Raw genomic sequence first — 13,356 nt, forward strand, 5'->3', positions numbered from 1 at the left:
TAAATGTTCCCTCTGTTCCCTCATTGGCTGAGTATGATACATGGTGCCTTAGTTGCCATGTTCCAAAATGGAGCATAAACTCTTCTGACATTGACCCCTTGGGAAGGTTATTGTGGCCAACAGGCTCCAATGCATGTCAACTTCGTTTTCTAAATACCACCAAAGGGTTTACATAAAGTTGACCTGATCCACATTTCCCGTATTCCCATTCAGTTACCACATATTCAGTGAGAAATTAGTATCAACAATGGTTAGGACACTCTACATTGTCATCTGTGAAACAACACCTGTCCCTTTTGTCGGGTGAAATCAATTTGGCTGATTTTATTTTAGGTCCAAAATCCCCTCGGTCAAAACTATTTATTTATGAAGCATACAATGAATTGTGGTAACTGTCGCAGATGGAAGCTGAAGTACACCTGCGCCAAATTGACCCAGCAAATTTAGAAAAAGTTCTTGCAGTGGTAAATAATAGCATTAATACACTGTCTTCTCCTATATATACATTGGACAACATTGAATCTTTTGTAATTGATATTGTGCAACATGATGTGTCTGTTTGAAACATGGTCAAATTCAATTAGGTTCTGTAATGCAGTTTGCCTGGACCTTACAAACCCACAAAAATGGAAAAGTTCCTTGGTATTATTTGAATGCTTCTGCACTGTTTTTACCACCATTTAATTTGACTGAAAAACAGAAATTAACCACATCCCTGCTGGAGATTTTGCCCTGCTATTCTGGACAGCAATAAAAACGGGTGTGGTCATGACGAGCTCAGCTCGTCATGAGCACAGGAGCACTGTGCTGCATGACGAGCTGAGCTCGTCATGAGCATGGAAGGGGTTAATGTCCATGAAAGATGCAACAAACACATTGTTGCATATTGAAGAGTTAGAACAGATGCCATTTTCCGTAGCGGAGGCTGATTCAGCTGTGTGGGTAATACATGGTGTTATTTCACTGCCCATCTCTCTATTTCAGTTTACATCCTGCATTAAATACTTTCCGGTTGGTAGGTTTGAGCCCCTCGGGAGCACATTCTCTGTGAGTGAGTAGGAGAGCAAGTGAGACACTATAGCTAGTCTGTCCTGGGCTCATGGGCACTAAGGTGGTAGGATGACTCAGTCCCTATACACCAAGGTGCTATAATCCTGTGCATAGTTCTGTTTTTGGGCAGAATCCCTGCAACACGAAGTGCCTTTATCAAGCATTCAACCATAATGCATGGATGTTAAATCAGAGGAGGTTAGCTCCCTAAGGACTGGAATACATTTAAATAGGCATAGGAGATTGTTCCTGTTGAGTATATAGTGTGAGCCCTTATGGATGTAATGCAGAATAAAAGCCAGTTCTTGCTGTTCCAGGGTGTTTACACTATAAGACTCGCCTGGTCCTAGGAGAAGAAATTATGGAACCCAAGGAGGTTGGAGGAGTTGGGGTCAGAGTTCTCCAGAGAGACGGCTTGTTGAGTCCATTGAGGGCATGTTTGTGTCCACAATCCGTCTTTGGCCATCTGGCATATGGGCATGGTGATGACTGAAGAGGGTAAGTAAGAGCTTATGATTTGGATACGAGTGACGTGTCTCCGGGGGTTGATTATTGAGTGATAACGAGTTGGGCCAAGATGTGTTCTGAGTGCTGCTGGCGAGAGGGGGGTGTTGTTGATTGGTACGGTGTGCAATGGCTCTTTGTTAGTGCTTATGTCTGTTGTTTGTTTTTCGAAGACCACTGTAGTGGTAAAGATACCCCCTGGTGCCTGTGGTTTGATGTTAGGTTAAATGGCCTCATTGATCCTTTGTGGGGGAGGTGTAGAATGATTGTGTGGTATGCTTGTTAGAGAGTGAAGGGGGATGACTTCTGAGTTCAGTTCTATCTGAGTAGTACCTGGGGAGGAGGATTACCCTCTGGTTCATCTGTACCTCTAGGTATGAGAGTTTCTTCCAAGTCTTCCTTGTGTGCGTGGATTAACCCAGTGCGGAGTATAGGAGCTTCTACAGCCCTATGTTCCTGGGTGGATGCCTTGAGTGACTCTTGTACGGCTATGGTTGGTTTTTTTTAGGAGTAATTTGTGTCAATAGTGACTACCTTATGCTTGGTGTTCTCTTTTTTTGGTTTCAAGTTAAAGATGGGGAAAGGCTTTGCAACCCCCTGTTCCTGGTCCGCCTTGTTGGTGCTCCCTATCCCTGAGATCCAGGAGCTCCTTTTATCGAGGCATTGCTTTTTTGACTGTTTTTTAAGGTTTTTTTTCCCTTCTGAGGGGATTGGTTTTATTGGAGTGGGAGATGAAATTGAAGGGTCCTTTTGTACAGCTGGTTCGACTTCCTTGGTCAAGCTCGGGGAGGGTGAGAACACCGTGCTACGATTGTAAGTGGATGTCCCTGCACCCATTGTCTCCAGGGAAGGTGTATCTGCTGTGAGGCCAGTGGAGTATGTTGACTGTTTGGTAACAGAGTCAAGCCCTTTTTTGGGGGGGGTGCTGGTGCCTCCCCTTGATGGTGCAAGTGTAGCACCATTGTTTTTGGCTGGTTTGGGAGAAGAGGTTTTTCACTGTTATAGCTTTATTGTAGGTTTTCCAAAGCACTTTAATTGGGGAGATGCTCTGTGGTCCCACATGGGGGACCAAATGCTCAGCCAAAAATCCAGTCAATGATACGTTTAAAAGATAATGATCAATTTCCTCTTTACTATCAATCTTGAAATCAAACTTTCCCATGATGTGACCCCTAAAAGAATGTAGTCAATTTTTGATCGAGTAGAGCCTCTTTTCAAAGTATGGAAGCTAGGGATATTGGATTTGGATCTGCCGTTGCTGGCCCGTAAACCCTGATCAACAGTAAAAAGTTCTGTCTATACAGCAGCCACTGAGCACGGGATCGTATGGTTTGATTCAATCAATTGTATATTCCACATTTCATCCTCATTCTCTGTGACCAGATCCATTCCAAAGATGGGCTCATATGTGTTGTTAAAATCCCCCCTATTATTACAATGCCCTTTGTGTTTACAGAATTCAAATAGTTCTTCAAAATGGCAAGGGTGGTAGCCTCTGTGTTCTTTTACCTCAGTGTTGGACTAGGCCCTTTTTTGCAGGGTCCTCCCTGAACTTTTTGCCTTCCTCTGGTATTTTTTCTGACCGGTTGGTGGTTTTATGACTCTGGGCACTTTACCACTGCTGATCAGTGCTAAAGTGCATATGCTCTCCATTTTAAATTGCTGTGATGGATCAGTGACTCCATGATTGGCTTATCTTATTTACTTGTCAGACCCTAGTACAGTGCACCATGTGTGCCCAGGGCCAGTAGATCAAATGCTGCTAGTGGGCTTGCAGCACTGATTGTGCCACCCAAAGAAGCAGCTTGTAAAGTGTGTCTCAGGCCTGCCATTGCAGAGCCTGCATGCAGTCTAGTACTGCCATGTCGACTTGGTAAGTGCACCCATTTACCGGTCCCTAAACCTTCCCTTTTCCACATTTTAGCCACCCCTAAGGTAGGCCCAAGGGCAGGGTGCATTGTAAGTAAAAGGTAGGACATGCCCTGGTGTGTGTGGCATGCCCTGACAGTGAATTACAGCCAATTTCGTTTTTCACTATTACAAGGCTACCTGTCCCCATAGGCCAGAACGGGCAGTTTGATTATAACATCTTATAATACTAACTGACCCAGGGAACATGGTAGAAAAATGAATTTAAGTATGCCTGAACTGAGAATGTTAAAATACATCTTTTAGTAAAAGTGATTTTTACATTCTGTGTTTGAAAATACCACTTTTAGAAAGTAGGTATTTTCTTACCTAACCATTCAGCCTGCTTCTGCTAGGTTGTGTATTGCATGTCTGGTTTGTGAGTGACAGGAGGGCTTGGGCTCCAGCAGTCTGGTGAGTCAGGGCTGGGCGGAATAGGACCTTGGCCCAGACCCCAAGACTTTAGATCACTTCTGGGAATCAAGACAAACCTTTGCCAAGGAGAGGAACCAAGGACGTTGGAGGATTTGACTGCCCCTGTGCCATTGTGCTATTTTCTGGGGTTGGCCTGCAGTGGTTGGTTATTTGCCAAGGAAAGGAGAAGGAACTTTTAATGAACTTTCATCATCTTGAAGAAGAATCTCCAAGGGCTTGACGTGTGCTTGCCTCCTGCTGAAGTCTCAGGGATACAAGACTTCACCACCAGCTCTCCCCAGGATTTCCTTGCTGGGAATTCTGTCTGTAGAAGCCTGCGTATTGTTGGGAGCTGGAAGTGCGACGCAACGAGATGAAGCGTGTTGCCGCCACATCTGTTGCCGTCGCATAACCAGAGAAGCGTGTCGCTGCTGCAGAGGTCACCGTCGCATCCCCGGAGAAGCATGTTGCAGAACCTGTCTCGGCTCAGAAGTTCCCGAGTTCGCCGCACAGCCGTCGGGTGTGCACGCATCACCTTCACGTCATCGCACCGCATCAAAGACGCCATCTTGTCGCATCGCACCGGATCGTTGCATCGCAGCACCATCTTATCGCCTCGTACCCGGAACGCAGTACAAGATAGACGCATTACCTCCTCTCCGGTAAGGAACAGACGCATCACCTACTGTGCACAAGCACTGAGGAACAGACGCATCGCCTCCCCCAAAGCAAGGAACCGACACATCACCCTCCCTGCAAACCTTTTGCTTATCTTGCGTTACGCATCCAAAGGTACTCTGAGAAACGTGTCGCATTTACCATGAACTTTGAACTAAGCTATTTTTACCATTTAAAAGTCATGTTTCTAATACTGTATTGGGGATTTTTGTTGTTTAGGTCTTGTGTTCAGTCTATATAAAGAATACTTATTTTTATAAAACCTGTGTGGTGTCCATCTGTAGTGTTTTCACTGTATTACTGTATGTGTTCACAAATGCTTTACACACTACCTCTGAGATAAGCCTTCCTACTCGTGCCAAGCTACCACAGGGTTGAGCAGGGGTTATTTTAGGAGTGTAGCCCCCTTACCCTGACTTGAAGCAAGGGTCCCTATTTGGACAAAGGTGCAAACCATTGCCAACTAGAGACCCCCAGTTCTATCAAAGTTTGCTGTGACCATCAAGTAAAAAGGATCAATAGAGGTGGCCCAGCCCAGCCTCTTTCGGGCAATGACAGGCCCGCCCTTGGCCCAGGCTTTTCCTGTGCACATTCCACGCAGCAGTGATGACAGAGGCGCTATATAAGAGGATGGGGCACTTAACTCCTGCTTCCCTCTGCAGTTGGTCAAAACACACCCCTCCTGGTGTAGTGAAGTCTGGGGTTTGAAGCCTCCCACTGTTAGCACGGTGGCCCATGCAGCGGTGATGACAGAGGCTCTATATAGTGCAATAGGGGCAATTACTTCTCTTTCACCCTGCAGCTGGTCAAACTGCCCATTCTGGTGTAATGAAGTGAGGGGTTTGAAGTCCCCCACTGTTAGCAACGTTTTTATAAATCACTGAAATTCATTCAAATAGTTTCATAAATCACTGCCTTTCGCTAGTAGCGGTAGTCCATGAGTCCTGAATGTACCGTTCGGATGCATGAGTGGGGTTGGTCCCGGTCAAACTTTTACCTTTGCACTTAGGTGCTTTTCGGTTCTTTCCTTCGTAGACAAAGCTCATCGGCAAGGTCCTCTGCAGCTTGGATTAGGAGTTGTGGTTGACGTCAGTAGACACACAAAGTCCGATGGTGCAGTATGAGCCTTGGTTCTTGACCAGTGTTTGAGGCTATCCAAATGCCACAAAAACATTTTAGCAGGTGCAATCTGAAGTCAGCGGCACAGGGATACTTTGACGATTAAAGGGAGCTGAGTAGTGGTAGTGTGGTAGCCTCTGACTCTTTTTTAAAAACTGTTAATTTGAGCTCTAGGCTCACAAGTTTCAGGTTTTTTTAAGGGAATGTGTACACTCTAGCAACATCCAAGATCCAGGACCTGGGGTCATCTCTTGGGTCACGGGACTCAGTCTCACCAGTGTGTTCCAGGGAAAGTCCAGTTGTAACCAGTCAGCTGGGCACTTTGCAGATGCAGGGCTTCTTTAGCTTTTATATTTCTGGAGTTTAAGAGGAGGTTAGCCAACTAGCCTTTGGAGTCCACTCACTGGTCCTTGGCATAGGTAGGAGCAGGTCTAGCCCTTGGGGTCTCTCCATGACTGTCACAGCTGGAGCAGTCACTCTTTCTGAAGTCCTGTCTTTGGTTCAGCAGAGCAGTCCTCCTTGGTGCAGCCTTTCTTTCTGAGGTCCACAGGTTCAGCAGGTACAGTCCCTTTTCTGTTCTTTCAAGTCCAGTAGCATTCCGAGGCTGGTTCTCAGGGGTGTCTCTCTTATGACAGTTTCGAGATTGTGGATGGGGAGGACTCCCTAACCAATGAGGGTAAAATACCCATGGGTAAACCTTCTCGCTCTTTACATTACTTCCAGGGGGATTACCACCAATCAATCCCACAGTGCCATTATCTGCTGAAATCCAATATGTCGTAACCTTTGCTTGGTCAGAGCTACAGGCACACCCCTGAAGTGCATCCAGTAGAATGAGCAACTCCCCATGGAGAACCAATTCTGCAACAGGTTTTCCCCCTCTGGAACAGAAGCCAGCCTCTATCTGGACCAAGAAAAAGTCAGGTTAAAGTATGACTTGCAGTTGTCTGTGACAGGCATTTAGACCTTTGAAGCTTGGCCATCTGCGGCCACATCCCTCTGGCCATCCTCTCAGGAGGAGTCACACCTCCTCCCACCAACACACCTTATGTTTTCCTTTCCCGAGAGCCATTCAAACCTCTTGGCAGGAGGGCAGCAGGCTGTCACAGGTGAAAACTGCTATAGTTAATCAGAAATGGCTACTAGAACCTTTGGGCAAGAATGTGGTGACTTTCTCAATGCACCTTCACATTAACAGTTACCCTAAAACTAATTGTAGCAATCTTTTGAGTTTAATATAACAATTAATTTGATACCTCGAAATGTAACACATTTTCGGATAATGAATGTTTTTCTTGTGTAGGAGGATATTACTCCATTCCTCAATGACTCAAGAGGGGGTTTTATGAGCAGGACCGTCATCTTACAGAGATCTACCACTGCTTTTTCTACATATACTGTTCCACTGTCTTCCTGCTTCAGTTAACAGAGATGTCTGCATCAGGTCAGTCAACATCAGGGTTGTGGGGTTATTGAATCAAGAGCTTTTCTTTTTGAAAATGGCTGGTATTTTTGTTACTTAATGATTATCTACTTTTTAGGTCATAGGTCAGGGTAGTGGTGTGGATGACATGGATACAAAGTTGACAGGAAGTGAAGTCAGTGTATGAGAACTGTGGGTGCCTGGGCTGCATGCAAACACAAAAACTAAACTGACTTCATCTTGTCAGAATCATGTGAACGCATTGCTACAGCAATAATACACGCTCACATTTTAGTGACTAATAACTAAAGACGTTTTTTCCAGAGATCTGCTCAGGATGCCATGAAAAGACAAGGAAGAATCTCATTCTGGCATGTGCAAGAGTTTCTCAAGGTTGCATCAGTTGACGGGAAGAGTGCACAGATTGTACATAAAAATCCACAGGTGAATTGCGTATTCTAAGGAGAAACTTCTTCTCATATATTTTTGGAAACAGGTCTTTGATTTTGACCACATCTTATTAGAAATGTGCATCAGCAACTCACTAGTTGCAATTAATCTCTACCTGTCCCTCTGTGGGTCCATGTGCATCCCCTGACTCCTCCATCCTGCTGTCTGTGGTCCTTTGTGCTGCCCCTGCCCCTCCCTCTGCACTTCGTTGTCCATGTGCGTGCCCTTGACCCCCTACCTTTTGCCATCCATGGTCCTTTATGCAGCCACTGCCCTCCCACCAGCCCTATGTGGCCCATTGTTCTGAGACTGTTCTTCCCGCCTACCCAACATGGTCTGTTCTGCTGCCAATGCCCCTCCCGTCTATCCAACATGGTCAGTTTGCCATCTCTGTCCCTGCTCCCACCTCCCGCCCGCTGTTGTTCGAGTCTGTGCCCCTACTCCCTCCCTCCCCACAGTGTTCTAATGCACAACTAATGGGTAAAACATAGGGGAATGATTCAGTTTCAGATCGGACAGAGGCTGGAATCCTAATGCATATAAGAAAAACAAATTGCCTCTGACACCATAGATCAAACAACCATGATTCTTTCCCAAACGATTTTTTAATTATCTTTGGGATATATTCATTTATATTATCTTATTATTTCACATTTATTTTACAAAACATTCATGCCTGTCACTGGGCAAGCTAGACGACTCTGGGCACTAGCAGATCCACCAGGTATCCCTATGTCCTGGGAAGACCCCTGAATTGTATTAGGGGTTCAAACGTCATCGACATATTTTGCAAACTGTTTGCCATTTCATGATTTACATGTGTACAGGTCAGTATGGGCCTGTTTTAATGGAATAACTAAAGTGCAGTTGTTTGTATACTAACACACCAGTGAATTTTTTATGCACTGCTTATTCACTGCAACTTGGTTGGGGGATCACTTCGCACATATTCTTGTGAGATGTCAACTTGGGTATGCGGTTTATGCTGAAACGAAACCATTTCTTGTTACTGGAACCTGTACAATGCTCTCTTTTCAAATCATTATGTACAGTAATTTTGCTGTGTTGTATACGTAATCAAACTTTGAATGTGTTTGGTGTGAACCACTGCAGTTTTACTTGCATTAGGGTTCACACAATCATTCAGGGTGCTCTTGTTTGTAAAGACAATTTATCTAAAGCTGGCACATCCGTAGACATTCTTTACCCGAGCATGTTGACAGAAACAGTAAAAATCAAACCTTCAGCCCGCAAATTCACCACAACCGATACCGCTGATTGATCAACACGTTTAATCAGGTACACGCATTCTATTGTTTACCTGCAGAGAAAGGGATGAATGCATCTCGCTTCACGAAGTTCTTTTCGGCGTCCAGGAAATGCTCAGGGTAGAACTGGTGAGGCCTCTCCCAGACAGACTCATCCTTCAGCACGGAGGTCAGGTTCATGAAAATCCCGACTCCCTAGAGAAGAGAAGACTCCACAGGATCAGATGGGATTCATTCGCCTGCGTTCATTCTCTAACTCAGTATTGCATGTATGAAATAAGCATTAGAAATGCAATAGGTCTCGGATCTATTGGAGTGCCAACAGAACTGCCATGTTATAGATACAATTAATACTGATATGCTACAATTACCACATTTTGAGCACTCAGAAAAGGGGTTTGCCCTAGAAGAACTTCTCTTAGAGAATGACTTTTATGAACCAGAGTTCTTCGATAGAAAGGAGCGGGTGCCTACTTATAGTGCTAGGGAAAGTAATACAATCATTGACTATATATTTATTTCACCGGGTTTGTTACAAAATGTAATGTTTTACAACGCTGTACAGACGACTTTCAGCGACCACAACCCAGTAATACTAGAAATAGATAATAACAACCTGTTTTTATTTACAAAAGGAATAAACACTGATTCGAATACAGCAGGATTTACAGAACTGATTGTTAAGGACCAGGGGAGACGGGTCAAATGGAGCAATATCATCCCGAGGACTTTCTCTATTCTCTTAGCCTAAAGATGGGTAAAGAAATTAACATCTGTATGGACCCAACTAGGTTCGAGGGGAATATAGTTCGGTCCTTTGAAATGATTTGTAGCCAAGTATCGGATGACCTAAAAAGTAACACGAAAAAAAAAAGAAAAAAGGGCTATGGGATGGTTCGACAAAGAATGCTCCAAATCCCATTGTGAATTATATAAAGCATTAAAAAAGATACCACGTGATAAACAGGAAGTGGCCAGTTTAAGGCAAAAGTATAAGGCAAACATCCTTAGACGGAAAAACTAAATAAAAAGAAGGGCATGGGAAGACCTATATGAGAAGGCCACTCTGAGGGACAGTGCCAAATTTTGGAAAATCGTTAATACCCCCCTATTTAACAGGATTGAAAATGCACCGTTAGAAGTTAATATCCCGGAACAAGATTGGTTAGAGCATTTTCAAAACATCTATGGTAGTAATATCGCTGTAGGCCTCACCAACGTCTTTAATGTGATTGGTCTGGAAGGGACAAAAGTGCCAGCATCATGGTCACAGTCTGTCATAATCCCCATGTTTAAGAAGGGCCAAAGGGGAGACCCTAGATGCTACAGGCCCATTTCTTTGTTAGATTCTTCCTTCAAAATATTGGGTAAAGTCATCTTGGAAAGAATCTCAACCTGGGCAACAAACAATGATATCCTGTGTGAAGCCCAGTATGGCTTTAGAGCCGGGAGAGGCACAGAGGATCAATGCCTAAATGTAAATCTCACACTGGGTAAATATACTGTAGCATCAAAGGGGATGATGTATTTGGCTTTTATGGATTTGTCCACAGCTTTTGACCTAGTTAATAGGTCAAAGCTGTGGACAATACTTTTAGAACTGGGCCTAGACCGAGCACTAGTGAATTTTCTGGCACGACTTCATAGTGATCTGAGGGCGACCATACGCATGTCCCAAGAGGGAAATTGCACAGCCTTTTTAAAATCAGGAAGGGGGGTGCGCCAAGGGTGCATTCTGGCACCAATGCTCTTCTCACTTTATATTAATTCACTGGGAAAGACCCTGGAAACGGCCTCCATTGACGTACCACGTATGGGTAATTCCTTAATGCCGGTTTTATTATATGCCGACGACACGGTACTGTTGGCAAGAACCCCGAATGGTTTACAACGTCTTTTAAATTCTTTTGGGGCTTTTATGCAAAGTTTAGATTTATCAGTTAATATTGAGAAATCTCATGTTATGGCAGTAGGTAGTCGTAAGAACAGCATTAAAACCCTTACCTGTAATGGCTCAGTGATACCAAAGTAAAAGTCTTTACCTACCTGGGTGTGGTGTTCGATGAAAAGGGGACGTGGGCTCCACAAATTACAAGTAAAGCTGCGGCAGTAAAAAGATCGGCTGCCGCTATCCTAGGTTTTGCAAAAAGGTTGGGAGGCAAGCCACCTGAGGCTATACTAGCAATCTATAAAGCCAAAACTCTGTCCATTGCGAGGTATGGGGCCGCGATATGGGATTACAAAAATCCGACCCTTATACAAAGAGAAGAGAATTTATTTTTGCGATCCCTACTGGGCCTTCCTAAATCCACCCCAGCCTTTGCCGTACACATGGAATTGGGGATAGGATACATTGAAGACTCATTGACTCTGGCCCCACTACTGTCGTGGATTAGGATATGGCTTAATCCAGCTTTAATTTTAAACCATGTGATCATCAGGGATTGTATAGGGAGGGAAAACGTGGCTAAGATCGGTTGGCTACAATACATTAAAATCACAGCAGTATACCTAGGTCGACCGGAGCTATATACAAACCCCGAGAGCATAATGAGAGGACATCGACTGGGTAAAGAAAAACTTTATAGAGAAAAAGGAAGCAGAGAGAGAGGCTAGCGAAATCTTAAAACCAACTGTCAGGGCCCACTATATGATGATTGCTTCGTTATCTATTCAATCTTATTTGACGATAGTAAATAAACCTTTTCATAGGTGGGTCCTCACTAAATTTCGTTTTAACCAAGCGCATTTCCTGTTAGGAGAATTTGAGAAAATGGTGCAAGCCTCACGAAAATGCTCCCTGCAGATGTGATCACTTCTCAGATCAGGATATATTACATTTTGTGTTTTTCCGCCCCTTTTATAGGAATGGGAGGGAGAGATACATTAAACCAATCCTGAGAGGTTTAGATTTTATGCAGGTTAGACCAGCCTTATTGTATCTGCAGCTCATGGAAACTACAGTAGTAATGTATGGGGTAGCCAATTTCTTGACTATGTCAATCCGATCAAAGCAAGCAAGATCAAAGTTAAATAATTAATGTAAATTAATTGCTTAAACTGAATAATTGGCCTCTGTTTATGTAATTCTGATATATGCAAAAAACAAACTCATGAATTGCACGTTTTGCACTTTCTCCCCAGGCTGCTAGCACTTTTGTATTTAGAACTGCAAAGATATTCTAGTTTGCACATTTTATACATTCTGTATAGTGTTAAGGGTCTATAAGATTGTTATTACTGTAATATGATGGTAAAGATGTTTTTATATGAATTCTTTACTTTTCAATAGTAACTTTTTAGCTTATTAACTTGTTTTTAATAATTTGTCTGTATGATTGAAAGTGGTTCTGTAGCATACTTTTATGATTTTAAAATAATCGAATACAGTGTTTTTGACTTGACTTGACTATTGGAGTTAAAGGAAATGGCATTGTAAATGGCAATGTCTTTTCGCCATGTGTTATGGAGTGCATGTATGTAGTGTGTAATGGAATTATGTGGTTTGGATTGGAATTGGAGCAATGGTAGCATGCTGAGCTTTAGATGATTAGGTTTAAAAGTAAAGTTTGCAATACTGCTGTTGGTACAATAGTTAATTGTGGATTCGTTAACAATTGATGTGTGTAGTGATGGCTGTTGGTGTGCACTGACAGGTGGTGGTGTGTGCCTGGTGAAAGCGTGCACTGACTGCTGGTGGTGTGTGTATGCCTGGTGAAAGTGTGCAATGATGGTTGGTGGTGTGTGTGTGCGCCTGGTGAAAGCGTGCACTGACTGCTGGTGGTGTGTGTATGCCTGGTGAAAGTGTGCAATGATGGTTGGTGGTGTGTGTGTGTGCGCCTGGTGAAAGCGTGCAGTGACGGCTGGTGGTGTGTGTGAGCTTGTTGAAAAGCTGATTACTCTGCATACTCACATACTGATTACCCTGCATATTGAAACACTGCTCACCCTGCACACTCACACACTGCTGGCCCTGGACACCTACGTACTGCTCACCCTGCATACTCACACACTGCTTACCCTGCACACACGCACTGCTGGCCCTGGACACCCACATACTGCTCACCCTGCATACTCACATACTGCTCACCCTGCACACTCACACACTGCTGGCCCTGGACATCCACATACTGCTCATCCTGCATATGCACACACTGCTTAGCCTGCACACCCACATACTGCTGGCCCTGGACACCCACATACTGCTCATCCTGCATATGCACACACTGCTTAGCCTGCACACCCACATACTGCTGGCCCTGGACACCCACATACTGATCACCCTGCATACTCACATACTGATCACCATGAATACTCACACACTGCTTACCCTGCATACTCACACACTGCTCACCCTGCACACTCACACACTGCATGCGTCTGTACTGCTGGAACCAGTGCGTCTGTACTATGTGTTCTGTGCTTCTGTACTGCTGGAACCAGTGCTCCTGTACTGTGGGTTCTGTGTTCCGGCACTGCTGGGACCAGTGTTCCTGCACTGCTGGGACCAGTGTTCCTGCACTGCTGGGACCAGTGTTCCTG

At 44.3% G+C, this 13,356-nt stretch overlaps 1 protein-coding gene across 1 annotated transcript in view; it reads right to left on the minus strand.

The window, feature by feature from the left end:
• The window catches only part of LOC147747984 (cytochrome P450 2D17-like), a 227,496-nt gene that overhangs the window by 23,386 nt on the left and 190,754 nt on the right, over positions 1–13,356 (minus strand). The window contains exon 8 of the mRNA XM_086957545.1: positions 8,868–9,009. Within this exon, the coding sequence (XP_086813671.1) occupies positions 8,868–9,009 (142 nt within the window). The remainder of the gene's footprint in view (positions 1–8,867; positions 9,010–13,356) is intronic.

The sequence above is a fragment of the Lissotriton vulgaris genome, chromosome 1_1 (genome assembly GCF_964263255.1).
Source record: "Lissotriton vulgaris chromosome 1_1, aLisVul1.2, whole genome shotgun sequence".
Classification (NCBI taxonomy): domain Eukaryota; kingdom Metazoa; phylum Chordata; class Amphibia; order Caudata; family Salamandridae; genus Lissotriton; species Lissotriton vulgaris.